Genomic DNA, 16,849 nt, shown 5'->3' with positions numbered 1-16,849 from the left:
TCCTCTCCCCTCCACATACACCCTGTGTGGGAGGTGGGGCTGAAAGAGCCCCGATATTACTGCTCGGTCAGAACAGCTTTCTCAGTGCTGTGGCAAGCCCAAAGTCACCCAGCTGGTTGTATGTGGGGGAGTGGGGAATCAAACCCGGCTCACCAGATTAGAAGTCCACACTCCTCACCACTACACCAAGCTGGCTCTCATAAAGCTGATAGCTGATTTGTGGAGAGAGGTTTCTCTCTGTGGATCCGCTGTTTTTTCGGGCTGTGGCTTAATTGAATTGGCTGTACCTGAATCATCTGAATCGAATACTGATAATGGGATTTGGATGATTTGGGTATACCTCAATTGATTGGATCCAAATCAACACAGTACCAAATTGTTCCCTGGTGCACCTCCCCAGTGTAGACAGTGAACTGCATATAAGCTCAGGAATGACGGTAAGGTGGTAAATAAACTGTAAAAGTAATCCAAACATTTGCCTTGGAGGAATTTTAGATTTATTGCAACTAGTTTTAATCATCAGTCAGAAGCAATAATGAAAACCTTGTTTCTCTCTTCCTCGAGGTCTATAATTTTTCCAAACTGTGGAGAGAGAAAAAGGCCATCTCAGTATGAAAGTGAAAAGTTGTAGAAAATGTAAAGTGACCATTTATTAACACTGATGATCCAGCCTATTTAAAGGTGCTTTAATGGGTCAATAGGGACCAATGATTGAGTCATGAGGAGCATTTCAAAGGGGCAATACGAAACAGCGACTGACTCAAACAGCATGTTTCCTTGAAGAAGGGGAATATTTATTCACATTATTTAATGTCCACCTTTCTCACAGGGAACCAAAATGGATTATGCAAAGTGAGACAGTCCAATCAAAGAGTTGGAAGGGACCTCCAGGGTCATTTAGTCCAACCCCCTGCACAATGCAGGAGCCATTCAATAACAGTGTATCAGGAGTGTAGAAGTCTGGAATCAACAGACGGAATTTAAGCATAACAAAGATTAACTTGACACATTAATAAGTGCAAAATCAACATAACAGGGTACTACTTACTGTAAGTTATACACAGCAGTATGGAACCTTAATGGAAGAGGTACCTCCCCAAACTTCTCCCTGACAGGTTTGGGGTTCAAGTCATTTAAACCAGGGGTAGTCAACCTGTGGTCCTCCAGATGTTCATGGACTACAATTCCCATGAGCCCCTGCCAGCGTTTGGGAATTGTAGTCCATGAACATCTGGAGGACCACAGGTTGACTACTGTTTCATCCCTCCCCCAAACAGAACAAAATAGTTTAGTTCATTTGATTTTTAGCCCGCCACTCCCAAGAAGGCTCGTGGCGGGATACAATACATAAGTCTGAACCTGTTGGTTCATTTCAGGTCGTTCTCATTCAGGAACAACCCAAACCCTAAAGCGAACTGGAATTTTCCAGTTGATGCCAATCCCTATTCTTCCCCATTTTGCACAGTGCAATCCTATAATCTGTGCAGAAAGGCCCTCTTGAATATTTAAGTTTTGCATAATCTGCAGAAGGCTACTAGAGTGGGAGCCTTCCCGACTTCCTTGGGCAGGCCATTCCACAAGATGGGAGCCACAACAGAGAAAGCACACATACAGGCAGCTGTCAATTCTTGCCCGAGTGACCAGCAGGCTGAAGGCAGCTAGAGGGCGGAATTGGAAGGCACCACCCACCTCTCAAGTCAGAGGGCCAGCCAAGGATCTCCAGTCCCAGAAAGCTTTGAAAACCAGCAAAATGGCTTTCAAACCATCTCAGCAGCTCAGCCTGATGCAGAACGGGAGGTGTAGAAAGCACCAGGGGAGCTGCACTCAGCCTGGGCCTGTCACCTTCTCTCTGTTTTAGCTACCTCAAAGAGTTGTCTTTGGAGGGGGGAGGGAGAACTGGAACCCTGGATGCTTCTCTGAGCTCCCTGAAGCTTGGGGAAAACCTGTGGCAGACGTGTGTGGAGAAGGTTTCACACATGGGAATGCAACACACGTTTTCCCATCTTCAAAAAAGTCTTCCCTCTATCTGCTACATTTCAAAACAACAGAAGAGGGCAAAATCCTCCACCCTTCATTGTTAAAGCTGGCTTGGGCAGTGAATGTCTAACCCAACTAAACACAAATAAAGGTATAAAAACCTTCTTTTGTTGCAGAACTCTCCTTGTTAAACATTATGCTCATGCTTCACTGGTTCATTTCCCCTCTGATGTTCAGCTTGTAATACATGCAGACCTGCCTGCCTGTTGCCTGCAATGCGTACCTTGACATTTTGGACTGTCTCCTTTAAATTCACTGCGGTTCCGTCTGGCCCTGAATTCATGGACTGCATCCTGCAAGAAAAACAACTCTGGGCATAAATGGATTTATCCACCAGAATGTATTTTTACTCAGCTTCCAACAGCTACAAGGTCACCAGCCATAACGAGGAGTAAGAAGAGTTGGTCCTTATATGCCACTTTCCTCTACCAGAAGGAGTCTCACTTACAACCGCCTGCCCTTTCCCTCCCCACAGCAGACACCCTGCGAGGTAGGTGAAGCTGAGAGAGCTCTGAGAGAACTGTGACTGGCCCAGGGTCACCCAGATGGCTGCATGTGGAAGAGGAGTGGGAAACCACAGCCAGTTCTCCAGCTCAGAGGCTGCCATTCTTAACCACTACACCAACCTGGCTGTCTTAGTTTTTGGGATATTTAACAGGCTTCGTGGCCAGAGTGAACTGGTGGTTGTGGATTTTCCAGGCAGTATGGCTGTGATCTGGTAGTTTTAGTCCCCGAGGTTCTGCCAGGAACTGTGGCTGGCTCCTTCAGAGGCATTGGATGTACTTCTCAGAAAAACACTTCCAAATGGACTAGCTCCTGATCTCCATCCAGACACAAGAAAAACGCTTCCTAGTTCCAAGTCCATCACCCGGGGAGACTTGCAGATAAGACAGGGATACATTTATTTGTTTGTTTGTTTAATCGTTTGACTTTTGTGCCGCCATCCTGAGAAATTCTGGCTCATGGCGGTTTGCAACATATATAATGAAACAGTAAAATCACAATTCATTAAACAAACAACAACCCAATAAAACATCCTAATATTGCACAAATCCCAAGATGGCGGGAACACATTTAATTCACCCAGAACTCCAATGCTATTGATTCAGATGTTGGAACAGCTGAGGATGGAAATACTTCAGGGTAGTTGCTGACGGCAGGGATAGTCAAACTGCGGCCCTCCAGATGTCCGTGGATTACAATTCCCAGGAGCCCCTGCCAGCATTCGCTGGCAGGGACTCCTGGGAATTGTAGTCCACGGACATCTGGAGGGCCGCAGTTTGACTACCCCTGGTCTAGCACCTAAGCATGGCGACTAGGGGAAGGGGGTCCAATTTCCCCAGTACTTATCGCTCTCGGGCTCAACCAAACACCCCACCCTGAGAAGTAAATAAAAGGCTCAGCCACTGTTCACACACTCCACACTTGAGCACGGAGGGATTCCCATCTTGCTATGTTCTACCTCTGAAGAAGCCAGTCACGGTTACGGGCGAAACATCAGGGATGAAAACTACCAGACCACAGCCACGGAGCCCAGAAATCCCACAACCACAAAAGCCTTTGACAATTCAGTGATCCAGCCTTGGCTGGGTTTAATACGTGGGGGGCTGAGAATCTCTCTCTCAACCATAACTCCTGCTGAGCTTTTCTGATTTGCCTCCCCTCCTTTTTAAGAGCTCACCCAAGAACCCACATGCCGATGTTCTATCTGGGAGTTGTGGAGTTAAATGTCAAGTTAAGAGTTTGCCCTGTAGTGCGGGCAAAGGACCGTATTTTCCCCCCTTAACAATGTATTACTGGAAAAGTCCAATTTTTCTGAAATGGAAGGCACTTCTTGGTCACTGGCTATGTTGACCTGGAAAGGTGCGTACCTTCGTGGGCCACTGAGCTGGATCTGCTAGCTTTGCCTCTTGAAGACACCCTCAACAGCGGTGAGAGAAAACAGGCCACAAAAGCCCTCAGAAGAACAGGGTGTTCTGGACCCCAAGCCACCAAAGTAGTGCCTGAAAAGATGCCACTTGTGCCCACTCAGACAGACAGCCGGGACAGAAATACCTCTGCATTTGACGAGCACAAAAAGCATTCAGCGTACTGCTCAACTTGTTGGATTGCTTAGTCCAAAACTCCTGAAACGATGTTCTTAATGTGAGTCTCAAGTTAAAGCACTAAACAAGAAAGAAAAACCAATCTACAGAGGACGCACGAGAGAGCAAAAGGGGTAGCCTACCACAGTGTCCTCCTCAAGGTTTGAGAGGAATTGAGCTCTCTTCTCCAGACTGTCTAGTTCCTGAACAACTGTCCTGTGGAAGTTTTCCAGTTCCTTCAGACTGATGTCGGGGGAAGAAACACACACACACGTACATTATTTCAATCCTTCAGGAGAGAAAACATTAGGTCCTATATTTTCACGGGTGAAAATATCGGTGGCAGCAGGAAGGTGTTGACATAGGCTTGTGCGGTTCGGTGCGGTTTGGCCACTTCGGCACCCATTCAAGCCCGAGGAGGCCAGCACCGCCTCGGGCTTGAATGGCTGCCGAAGTGGCCGAATCGTGCCGAACCACACAAGCCTAGACAGCTCCCTGCTCCTGCCCTGCCTTCCCAGCTTAAAGAAAGGATTCCTTTTCCGACAGCCAATGCAAGGCAATTTCCACCCTCACCTCAGCACTCACCGGCATTGATGTATCTGGTTCAATAATGCGGACATATTCTGTTCAGGTGGCTTCAAGGTATTTCGCGTGTAAATCTCTATCCTCTTGTACCGAGACTAAATCACGGTGCCAGCCGATTAGGCCAGGGGAGGAAGAATTATGCATATGAAATCACCTACATGTTGAAGTATTCCAAAATCAAGTCGGTTACATTGAACAAAAATAAACAAGTGGGTTACCCAAAACGTTTTCTTCAGTTCATTTGTGAAGGTCTCAAAGGCGGCAATGACACTTGGATCACCAACATCTTCCTGCAACATGCGGGATACATTATCTTCGAACACATCTACGGTTTCTCCTGCACGAAAGAAGTATTGGTTCAGGTGTGCAGCCACTTTGGTCTGAAGCAGCAGAACGAAGTTTGAGTCCAGGGGCACTTTAAAGACCAGCAAGCTTTTATTCAAGATAAAAGCTTGTCTAGCAAAGTGCGAATGCACACGAAAGCTTGTACTTTGAATAAAACTTGGTTGGTCTTAAAGATGCCACTGGACTCAAACTCGGTGGCCCTGCATTGAGTCTTCCACAATAGCTAATGGTTTACTGGGTTCACTCAGACCTGCTTGTACACCAGAATGCAAGCAGATGCATAAGGCTGCTGATGCTGGATTCAAACAGATAAAAAACAATGTTGGTCATTTCTGCTCATGCAAGACAGAAGGCTCTAGCACAAGTTGCATGCGCTCCACTGTACAGGTCGCCTCCGCAGAAGATGAAGAAGAGCCCAAGCAGAAAGATGGGACTGGCTTGGTCCTACCCTCTTCTGGATGCCCCGGGGAACTTGATAGCAATGATGCATTACTGAAAATGAATCTTCCAAGTGATCCAGCACACCCCACCCTTAGTTTTTTCAATGAGCATAACATCTGTATTAACATCTCTTTGTCAATGTGATCATTCTTTTGCCTTACGTATGGAAAGACTAGGGTACGCAATACTTAATCCAATCTGGTATCATTGAAGTCTGAGGACAACTTGCCCATTAGAGCTAAGGGACCACCTCTTCAAATATGTCCCTAGAAGAGCCTTACACTTGGCCAATACGAACACGCTAGTGGTCCCCGGCCCCAAAGAAATCCGACTGGCCTCAACCAGAGCCATGGCTTTTCTGGCCCTTGCTCCTTCCTGGTGGAAAGAGCTCCCAGAAAACCTCAGGTCCTGTCAGAACTCACTGAGTTCCGCAAGGCCTGTAAAACGGAGCTCTTCTGCAGGGCTTACAGCTGAGGCCAGGAAAACAGCTAACATTTAATTCAGCCTTCCTCCTATATTGCACCTTACACCACACCCTACCCCAGGCCCTCAGGTCCTGGCTCTAGACTTCTGGATTTTAGATTTTACATATTTTAAACAAGATGAACTGTATTATGGTACATATGCTGTTCATTGCCCTGAGTCGGCCTTTAGTGGAGAGGGCGTGTTATGCATTTAAATAACTAAATGCCCATTAGGCTAATATTACAAACAAGGAACCCATTGTACACTGAATGGTGTAACACGCATCTGGGACCTTGAAGACCAACTTGGGTATTTTTTCTACCCTTCCCATATCAGAAACCTGATTATTTCCGAGTAAAGTTACAAAGGCACACTATCAAGATCTCATGCTAGAGTAATTTTTCTCTTCAGCCAAATGCCTAAATTTCAGGAATACTTCTAGAGTTACAAACCAGATTTCTCAGTTAACAAAACCACAATAATTAAACAATTACAGATTAATTTTTTTAAAGCAAAATTCTCCACATTGCATAAAAGAGGCAACTACTAAAAAAGAGAATTTTGGAAAATAAGGAAGCCTTTAGGATTTGTAGAGTGACTAAAATGACAGACAGCTTTAGAAAAGTGGGTGGCACAAGGTAACCTATAGTCACCTTTATGAATTTCCTCTTCCACCTCCATGGAATCAAAAAGTTGTTTGGGTTCAAAAGACAGGCTAGAAGACCTCTCGTGACCAGATTTCCTCTTGGTGGCTTTCAATCGCTTCTCACTGAGAGTACTTTGGAAACCTAATAGAAACAAGAATATGTCTTGGTGCTACTGCAGTTTGCAGGGGTTTAGAAGGTCTTCACTTCACTTGTCCCCATATGCTAACTGGGTTTTGGAATCAAATCTTGATTGCAACAGATCTAACCCAAGTTTGTAACAGATTTAACCCCACTTAGGACCGGATGATTACAACATTCAGGAAAATCAGTTTGGCCCCTTGCAGTGGAGACCACGTTGATGATCTTGCAAAGATGACCAGTGCTCAATACCACAGGCTGGGCTGCACAGATCGGAGGGGAACAAAAGTAGGGGAAAGGATCATGCCTCCCCCTTAAAGCAACTAGCAGCATAGGTGCTTAAGCCAGCCCACTGGCCCTCCCCACATTTTGTTTTATATGTGCTCAACCCTACCTGTGAATTTGCGCTTAGGTTTGGAGTCTTTCAGAGGCAGAGTACTGGGTGCAGCATCATAGTTCTAGGGAGAGCAAGAAGAACTAACAATCAAGTTTCTAGACAGAACATATTTCTTGTGCTCTGTTCTCACATTATACTTGAAATTCAGAAGTAGGAACAGCAAGCTAAATGCAGACACTCCCCCCCCCCCCATACCTTGCTTCCGTCGGCATCTGAGTCATCAAGGGAAGAAGGACTGCTCAGTGGCTGAGTGGCATCGGCTATTTCCAAGCCATCTGGGAGAAGAAAATGACCAGTCAAATATATTGCAAGATCTTGGTCTCATGGGGGGTGGGGTGGGGGGAGCCCTGAAATGTACTTGTCCCTGAAAGCCACAGAGATATCAAACAGCTTATTTCATCAGGTTACAATTGAACATCAGACTGTACAATTTATTTATTTATATATTTATAAAATGGACAAGAAAGTAGTGGCTATCTATGTATGTGCTAAAAGTCCATGGTGCACTGAAAAGGACTATATGGTTGACAAGGTAACTGGTTCACGAGGTACATAATCTAAACGCAATAACAAGAAGGAATACTTATTTGCCAGCAGAACATTACAGAAGTCCCATTCAACTAATGGGATGATCCGTGAGCAAATATCACACATGCCTTTGAAATGGCTCCCTTAGGTCTCAGTGAAACAGCTTAGGCCTCTCCCAAAACAGCTGAGAACACATTTTTGGGCCTACAGATTTGCGATCTCATTTGTAAAGTAAAACTTCTCTCCTTATTCTTTTTAGCATGATGCAAGAAGAGAACCTCAACCCCTCAGATACCTTTTTCCCAGTATTGAGCTTATCTGAATGCTGTCCCTCATCCCCATGTATGAACCTCCATGGAAAAGTCACGTCACAGAAAGACACCTGTGGGGCTCTAAGACTGGAAAGAAGGCAGCAGAAATTTTACCCCCCCCCCCCCCCAATTTGATAGCTTTCTGTATGTAGATGACTTTTCAGGGGGCAGGAGGATTCAACATGGGATAATTTCCAGAACTACTGTCTGAATGCATACAATTAGGGGAAAAGGCACAAGCCTGCTATTCCAGCATATTTGAGCCAGCTCTGAGAGTCATGCCAAAGGGAAATTTGAGGCTTCAAGGAATTTTTTTAAGTGTTTCCCTGTTCACTTGGCACATACACGTGTGCCACCACTGTGGTACGTCAACTGCAGAGCACCTATACAACAGGTAAGGTCCTCTGGTGGCCACTTGCTACCTGCCTCCACTTTGGGAAACCCATCTGGCATCAACAAAAGCCTTTTTGGGGATCAGCTTTGCAGCAGAGATACATTTCTCCATGGATCAACTGTTTGTCAAGCTGCCATGGGGGGGGGGTGTTGCACATCCCTAATATAGGTTGCAGACATCTTTTTGTGGGGGGACAGAGGAGGAGGTCTAATGTGGGAGGTTATTGCGTTTTTTAATTGTGGCCTGTTTTTTAATTGCGGTCTGTAAGCCACCCTGGGCCACAAGGCAAGGTGTAACTATTTTAACAAATAAAATCACTACTTCTCACTAACCGAAGGAGTCTCAAAGCAGCTTACAGTCACCTTCCATTCCTCTCCCCACAGCAGATGCCCTGTGAGGTAGGTCTGACTGAGAGCTCTGACAGAACTGCTGTGTGAACAGCTCTAACAAGACTGTGTTTAGTCCAAGGCCACCCAGCTGCATGTGGAGGAGGACTGGAAAATCAAACCCAACTCTCCAGATTAGAAGCTGCTACTCTTTACCACTACACCAAATTCGCTCTCACCATCAACACCACACAAAAAGGACATGGTACATTTTGAAAGGACAACATACTCTGACTCCTATATGCCAGGGGTGTTGGTATACCAGTTTGCTGTGCAGCTAAGAGCTGCCTTCTTTTCTTGGCCATGTCTCTGTACATGGATGAAGTCCCAACCTGGAAGAAAAGTTTGTAGGCTTCTAAATTAATTCATTCTGTAAGAGATGGGAGAGGTTGCCGGTTCTGATGAAGCAAAGTCAACCTATTGCTTCATTTAAGAGGCAAGGGAAAAAAACTTGTTAACATTTACCCTGTAGGGATATTTGGACAAGATTGTTCATGGCATGTATGCATGAGTAAGCTACAACAAATATAGTGTGCACATAATTAAAAACATTAGGTGTCTGAACATCAGACTGTACAATTTATTTATATATTTATTTTATTTTATTTATTGTGGCTTGACCCTCTTAACAAAATTGGACCATCAGGGTTGAATTTGTTCCCCCTCTTTGGTAGTTTCCCCAGCAGCCTGATTAGCCCTTGTTACGCCCATGATTTGGAGCTACACAGCCTCAGCTGTGGTCATGACTCGGATGGGAGACCACCAAGGAAAACTGGAGTTGCTACACTAAGGAAGGCAATGGCAAACCAGCTCTGTTCATCTCATGCCTGGAATGCCCTGCGGAAGAGGCCACATTGCATGCACGATGGTGACCAAAGTCACTGGCTGCTAAAGTCTGAATGAATGAGAAAATCCCATTCCATTTGTCAGCTTCTAGAGTAGGAGACAGCAGGTGTGATTGTTTTTTGTTGGTTTATTTGTTTGCTTTGCTTTTATTTGTTCAATTTCTAGGCCGCCACTCCCTGCCTGCCAGCTCTGGTGGCTTACAGCATCAAATAACAATGACAGCAGTAGAAGTTCATAACCCCACACACAAATCCCCGTGCCAGTCATTGCCACCCCCCCCCCCATCTCCTGGCTGCCACATATCCAGGGAGATATTACTGTTGGACCCATCAGAGGAGGGGCTAAGATCTTTCTTCTGCCCGGCCTCAACCAAATGCCTGGAGGAAGAGCTCTGTCTTGCAGGCCCTACGGAACCGGGTTAGCCCCATCAGGGCCCTCAGCTCTTCTGGAAGCTCATGCACCAGGCGGGGGCATTAACCTTAAAATATCATGGAACATAAAGGAGGAATTGGACAATTAAGGCAGGCAGGGGCCAAGTAGTTCAGCACCAGGACACTGAATGGTACCCAGAAGAAAATGGGCCATGACTCATTCTCATCAGGGTTGCTATGCCAAAGTCAGACCCAAACGGACCATGTTGTGCCCTTCGTGAAGCCTAATTCTCATTTGGAACTATAACCACTAAACTACACTGGTCCTCTACAGTAGCTATCCCCAACCTGTGGGCCACGGACCACAAGTGGTCCTTCGACTAATCGGAGGTGGGCCCCGAAGGACGCCTTCTCTCCCCCCCCCCCCGGCCCTTTATTTCATCCCCCCAGCCCTTTACAACACACTTCATTGTTGTGGCGTGTCTGTATCTTATTTTGAAGGGATGTTTAAACAGTACCATAGCGATCAGAGAGCGTTAGGGCAGTGGTTGAGAGTAGAGGAGTAAACTACCCCCCCCCCACCGGGCCTCAGTAAAAGGCGTTGAGTGGTCCCCGGTGATATAAAGGTTGGGGACCACTGCTCTACAGGGCAACACTTAGACTGCCCAGTCCTGCCTCCCTCAGCCTGATCAAATATCCAGCTTTGATGAACTTCTCTTCAGCCAGCCACCCAATTCACAAGCACATTTCTGAAGCTACTAACCATAAAGCCTGATATTAAACCATTAAAAAAAATGATCAAGGTTACAGAAGTCACAAAGCTGCAAGCCATCCGTGAAAAGGCTTGAACGCCGAACTGAAAAACACTTCTGACACCCGAAAAACCACGGAGCCGAGCTAGAATAAAAAAGAAATGGGGAAACTGCATTCTGGATTTCCCACTTATTTTCAAAATAAGAGAAATAAAGAATGGGCGGTATAAAAGCCCAAATAAATAAAAATCCAAAATAATCCAAAGAGAATTATATTATCTTACCTTCTTTGCATGGTGATCACTGCTACTGTTTGGAGAAGATAACGGCAGTACTAAGGTAAGACAAGCCAAATGAATCCACTGTTAATGCACAAATATTACGCTTCACTAATGCAGCCAAATGGAAGCAGAATTTATAGGTAGCTCCTGCTGATGGATTCGGATCTTACCTAACATTTTTGCAGGCAGAAGAGGGAGCAAAATTTAAGGATCCCATTGTATCCCTTCACTGCTCTTGGGGATTCCCCGTGTAAACCAGCTTCTTTAGAAGCAACGAGTGGGTTCATCTTATGAAGATGAACTATGTAAGGGGGGGGGGGGTCAAGCACCCATTAAAATACAAATAACATGGGATGGAGTCTTAGATGGAATTGCTCCGTTTGATCATCTACTTCCTGGGCTTTATGGATCCTCAACCTCGCTTTTTCAACAAAGGCTTCTCTGCAAGAAGTCTGCAAAGAGAAATTCCACTCACAGCTCCTAAAGAAGCAGTCTGTGGTCCACAAAAGCTTATGCTGGGATAGAAGTGTTCACTTTTAAGGTGACACAGAAACCTTTCCTCTTGGCCTGATTCTCACCACCCAAAGGAGTCTCAAAGCGGCTTACGATTGCCTTCCTTTCCTAGGTTCAAAATGAAACCACCAGCATTCCAAGGCTGACGCATTTTTGGGACCACAGAAGACTGACCAACGCTGATGACTTCAAGACACAAACAACAGGCACCTAGTACTTCTTATACTTCAAGCGTGAGAATTACACAGACTCCTCAAGAGTGAGCTATAGCCAAGCACAGGCTGTAACTTGAGTGACAGCTAAGACAAACCACAGGGATGGTCCCTTAGGGGCACTGACTGATTGATTGATTGATTGATTGATTGATTGTATTTATATACCACCCTCCCCTGAGGCTCAGGGCCGTTTACATAAACACAGAGAAAACATGACATGGATCTCAGCTTTTCATAGTATCAATAACATTAACTATAACATTAAACAGAGGTAACAGAATATAATGCTGCAAACAGGTCCAGGGCAGAACCCATCGGTCGATCTCTGGCAGGGAGGGAGCATTGGCCCTGCAGATGTTGCTGGTCACCTGGTCTCAAAAATATGCCTGGTGGAAGAGCTCTCTTTTGCAGGCCCCGTGGAACTGTTTTAGCTCTGTCAGGGCCCTGATCTCCTCCAGGAGCTCATTCCACCAGCTGGGGCCAGGACAGAGAAGGCTCTGGCCCTGGTTGAGGCCAGATGGGCTTCTTTAGGGCCAGGGATCATTAGCCAGTTGGTGGCGGCGGAGCATAAAGTTAAGCATTCATTTACTTAGGAGAAAGTCCCACTGAATTCAAAACAAGAATAAGATCTGGACATTTCTAATGACGTTGGACTGTACGGTACAAATCCATCTTACCTTTTAAATTGCTCCGGACCTTTGGCCTTCTACGAGTATAGTCGACAGTTCTGGACCCGGATTTTTTCTGAGTCTCGATGATCCAGCTTTTCTCACTAGCACTGTTGCTGGGCGTTTCATGGTTGCTCTCAGAGAAGAGATGCCTCCTGGAAGTAGCCGACTACAGCAAGATGGGGACAAAATCCCACTCGGTCCTTTATCCGTTACATGTCAGATCTCAAAACCAGCTGCTCTCTGATACGGAGGGCAGAAGTACACGATGCATCGACAACAGCATGGCAGCTGGCAGGTGTACAACTGGACTCAGACACATGTGTATCAGGAAGGACACATGCAGCCAAAGAAAAAGGGCCAAAATCTCACACACACACACACACAGGTGAATCCCCCTGATGTATCTGACTGCGAGTAGAGTCACAAACCTATGACTCAGCAGACACTAAAGCAGTGGTCCCCAACCTTTTTGAGGCTGGGGACCGGCAGGCCGAAATCGCGCAGGCGCGGCCCTGATTCCCTCTCCCCCACTCCCGCAGTAAGAAGCTTCCCGGGCTGCAAGCTTGCGGCCTGGGAAGTTTTTTACTGCGGGGGGGGGGGGGGGGACGGGGAGAGGGAGCCGCGGCCCACCGCCATGGCCTTCGCGGCCCGGCACCAGGCCGTGGCCCGCGGGTTGGGGACCACTGCACTAAAGCAAGAGCATTAGCCTGTCACAGGCTTTCTGGAAAGGTTTCGCAAATAGGGGAGAGTTAATTTTAATATATTTTTTAATTAGTTAGTCATTGATTGGGTGATATGACCATATATGGACATTTTGACCCTCCCTCCCAAAGTGGCCAATGATGGGCCTGGATTGATGGGAAGGGGAGGGGCCGCGGGTGGGCGTGTGCACAGCTCTGCTTCCCAATCATATTCTGTACGATTGTGCCACTTCTGAGGTTTCTTGACGTCTGAAGAATGTTCCTGGGGGTTCTCAGTGGTAAAAAAGTAGAGAATGCTGGTCTATCACATTCAGTCTCGACGACTATGCTTGGCAGTAGCTCTCCAGGCCCTCAGCTAGAGGCTTACAATATCACACCCTCTCTGTTCTTTTGAACTGGCGATGCCAGGGCTTGATTTTGGGATGTTCTGCATGCAAAGCAGATGCCCTACCAAGGAGACAGAGTTCCACCTGTCAATGCTGAGCTGGTTCAACAAAAGGCTACATCTGTTTGCCTGGTTTAACAATTATACCTTTGTCAACAGGAAATAAGCTCTTTTTAAAACAATTTAACACCCACAAAGGCCTAGGGAAAAATGGGACAGGACAGGAGATAATCTCTCTCCCAAAATGCTAGTTGTAGATAAGCAGAGACCCATTCTTTATTTATTTGAAAAATCCCTGTATCCACGCTCATCCAGAGAAACAGGACTTACAAAAATCTATCTTATTCTGATACTGTGCCCAATGTGTACGTGGCATCAAAAGCAGAGAATCTAAAGCCATGCAAATCTGAATGCCCAAATAAAACTCAAGAGGGCAGACCTTTCCTCACTGCTGAGAGGTTATGACAATGAATTTACTCGTGTACATCTTTAATCTACTATTAATGAAACCTCTACACCCATAAGCAAGCAATATTAAATATGAGCTCATTACCTGCCTTCGTTTCGTCTTCTGAAGTTCCACAGCTCCTTTTTCCAGCCTCCTGCAAGCACAACCCAACCCACATGCACACCAAATTAGAAGCTCAGAGCACACTACTGCAAAACACCTCCCCTGGGGAGAAAAGTTAAAGGGGTTAGGGCCTTTTAGCACAGAGAAAGGACGACTGAGGGGGGACACGGCAGAGGTTTACAAAATTATGCACGGGATAGAGAAGGCTGAGAAAAAAGCAATTGTCTCCCTTTCTCGCAGCACAAGAACTCATTGGCACTCAATGAAATTAATGAGCAGTAAGCTGGAGCCTCTTGTGGCACAGGATGGTAAGGCAGCAGACATGCTGTCTGAAGCTCTGCCCATGAGGCTGGGAGTTTGATCCCAGCAGCCGGCTCAAGGTTGACTCAGCCTTCCATCCTTCCGAGGTCGGTAAAATGAGTACCCAGCTTGCTGGGGGGTAAACGGTCATGACTGGGGAAGGCACTGGCAAACCACCCCGTACTGAGTCTGCCAAGAAAATGCTAGAGGGTGTCACCCCAAGGGTCAGACATGACTTGGTGCTTGCACAGGGGATCCCTTTACCTTTAAGCTCAGGACAGATAAAAGGAAGAGGAATTAACACCAAAGAGAAATTAATACACGGAATTCACTGCCACAAGAACTGGAGATAGTGACCAGCAGAGAAAGCTTCAAGAGGGGATTGTATCAATATATGGTCCATCAGTGGTTATTAAGCTGCAAGATATAGATGGAACACTAGATCTGGGGCAGTGATGCTCTGTAGTCTTGGTGCTTGGGGGGCAACAGTGGCTATGGTTTCTGCAGTTCTGGCTCTGCTGGTGGACCTGATGACACCTGGGTTGTGGCCACTGTATGACTTTATCATTCCAACTTTCTCTTCAATGTTCCCCCATTGCTCAGACTGGTTCACAACGTATTCAGTTCCCAAGTCTTCCCACCCTCACTGTTTCCACTGCCCAGGGAACCTGTCCTCCTCATTTCCAGCCTACTCTTGCTGCTCACTTACACATCTCTCTCTTGTGCACAAAGGTTATGGGAAAAACATTCAGTGTCACGTTCCCATACCTGTGTAAAGGCGTCTTCTGGGCAAAAACTTTGTGTTTCATTTCAGTGACCTAAAAACAAAGTGAATTCAAAGCTCTTTATGAAGGAATTTCAAGCAGCAATATATCGGAAGCCATGGATTTCACTGCATTTGTACCTCCTGAAATAAATATGTTTGGGGAAAAATATCCAGGGAAAAATAGTCCCTAGCATAGTATGAGCTCCTGGAAGAACTGAAGGCCCTGACGGAACTAACCCAGTTCTGCAAGGCCTGCAAGACTGAGCTCTTCCACCAGGTGCTTGGTTGAGGTCAGCTGAGGGAGGATCTATAGCCCCTCCTCTGATGGTCCAGCTTAAGACATCTGCCCTGCACAGATGGCAGCTAGGAGGTAGGGTTAGAGTGGGCTGGGGAGGATGGAGGTGATCTTTCATGGCACTGTTCGTTGGCTTTATTGTTAGAATTATTGTTGTGAGCCGCCATGAGTTGGCTGGTCAGGAGCAGCAGCATGAAAGTTCAACAAACAAATATTTACCACATTGTGCGCCACAGGATCAGATAAGTTTCCAAATTCATACACATCCTTCCTGCAACATAAAGATCAACAGATCACTGAACTCTTGAAAACAGATGGAATTATGCATTTATTTGCGCAGCTTAGAACATACAGAATTTTAAGTTGTGTGGAACTGAATGGAGGGGCCCATCTTTAAAGAAGGCTCATTATTACACCTCCCCCCACCCATAATTTCTTACAATTCTCAATAGGCTGTCATTTTACAAGGTACTCTTTCTTGCCCGTCCATTTCTTCCACGTGCACCGTCATAATTCTGGGGTTCTATTTTAATGTGGCAATTTCAAGAAAGCCACTGTACATCTCCTTCCTGCCTCCTTCTGTCAAAGACAGATTGAGTGAGATTCCCTCAGATGCTATTGAGCAACTGCTCACTGAGTGAATAGGTACAAACAACTATTTCCCATGCAGAATTATGTAAAGAACTACCTCATGACAGCTTTGCCCCATGGACTCAGAGAAGCTGCATTAAACATTACTTAAATTCTGCCAATATAAAGAGAGAGACGGGAGGAGGGATTTCTCCCCAGTGCATTTCCAAAACAGATGTCTGTGAATGAAGGTGCCCAGCACCTTCAACAAGGTCAGTACATCAAGAAGAGCTGTTGTTTTTTTTAATGCCCCACTTTTCACTGAAGGAGTCCCAGAGCGGCTTACAAACTCCTTCCCCTTTCTCTCCCCATAACAGACAACCTATGAAGTAGACAGGAGCTCTGAGAGAGCTCTGCGAAAACAGCTCCAAGAGAACTGTGACTAGCCCAAGGTCACACAGCTCGTTGCATGTGGAGGAGGGATGGGAAATCAAACTCAGCTCTCTAGATTACAGTCCGCCGCTCTTTAACCACCATGCCACGCATCACCGTCAACTCATGTATAAAATTAAAAATAAATATATCAATATACCTCTGCTCTTACATGCCTATTTCACCCTCCCCTTAATTTTCAGAGCTAACTATAGCAGGTCTTATTCATCTGTACTGGCATTTGGACTAATTGTGGTTAGCACCCAACCAACCATCGAAAAGTCAGGATGTGACAAAGCTGAAAACACGTGTTGGCCCTTTCAGACAAAACAGGACACGTGGGTATCAGGATGATCATGCGTATTTCTGCCCCACCCCATGTGGTCACACGGAACACCTACCAAGGGCTCTCACTAAGCGTA

General features: G+C 46.1%; 1 protein-coding gene across 5 annotated transcripts in view; it reads right to left on the bottom strand.

Moving 5' to 3' along the window:
• Positions 1-483: 483 nt before the first annotated feature.
• Positions 484-16,849, bottom strand: part of SYCP2L (synaptonemal complex protein 2 like) — a 39,692-nt gene continuing 23,326 nt past the window's right edge. For 3 of the 5 annotated variants that reach the window (XM_077353196.1, XM_077353192.1, XM_077353193.1), the window contains 15 exons: positions 15,645-15,696; positions 15,133-15,182; positions 14,047-14,095; positions 12,414-12,573; positions 11,012-11,061; positions 8,988-9,090; positions 7,335-7,414; positions 7,137-7,200; positions 6,611-6,745; positions 4,925-5,043; positions 4,707-4,801; positions 4,265-4,364; positions 4,093-4,163; positions 2,261-2,330; positions 484-582 (listed from right to left, as the gene is read on the bottom strand). In XM_077353196.1, the coding sequence (XP_077209311.1) occupies positions 520-582; positions 2,261-2,330; positions 4,093-4,163; positions 4,265-4,364; positions 4,707-4,801; positions 4,925-5,043; positions 6,611-6,745; positions 7,137-7,200; positions 7,335-7,414; positions 8,988-9,090; positions 11,012-11,061; positions 12,414-12,573; positions 14,047-14,095; positions 15,133-15,182; positions 15,645-15,696 (1,261 nt within the window). In that variant the 3' untranslated portion in view covers positions 484-519. The remainder of the gene's footprint in view (positions 583-2,260; positions 2,331-4,092; positions 4,164-4,264; positions 4,365-4,706; positions 4,802-4,924; positions 5,044-6,610; positions 6,746-7,136; positions 7,201-7,334; positions 7,415-8,987; positions 9,091-11,011; positions 11,062-12,413; positions 12,574-14,046; positions 14,096-15,132; positions 15,183-15,644; positions 15,697-16,849) is intronic. The other 2 variants (XM_077353194.1, XM_077353195.1) reach the window with 2 other exon arrangements.

The sequence above is a fragment of the Paroedura picta genome, chromosome 9, assembly GCF_049243985.1.
Source record: "Paroedura picta isolate Pp20150507F chromosome 9, Ppicta_v3.0, whole genome shotgun sequence".
Classification (NCBI taxonomy): Eukaryota; Metazoa; Chordata; class Lepidosauria; order Squamata; family Gekkonidae; genus Paroedura; species Paroedura picta.
Note: the sequence above shows the minus strand (reverse complement) of the source record. Positions and strands in the feature narration are given on the sequence as shown.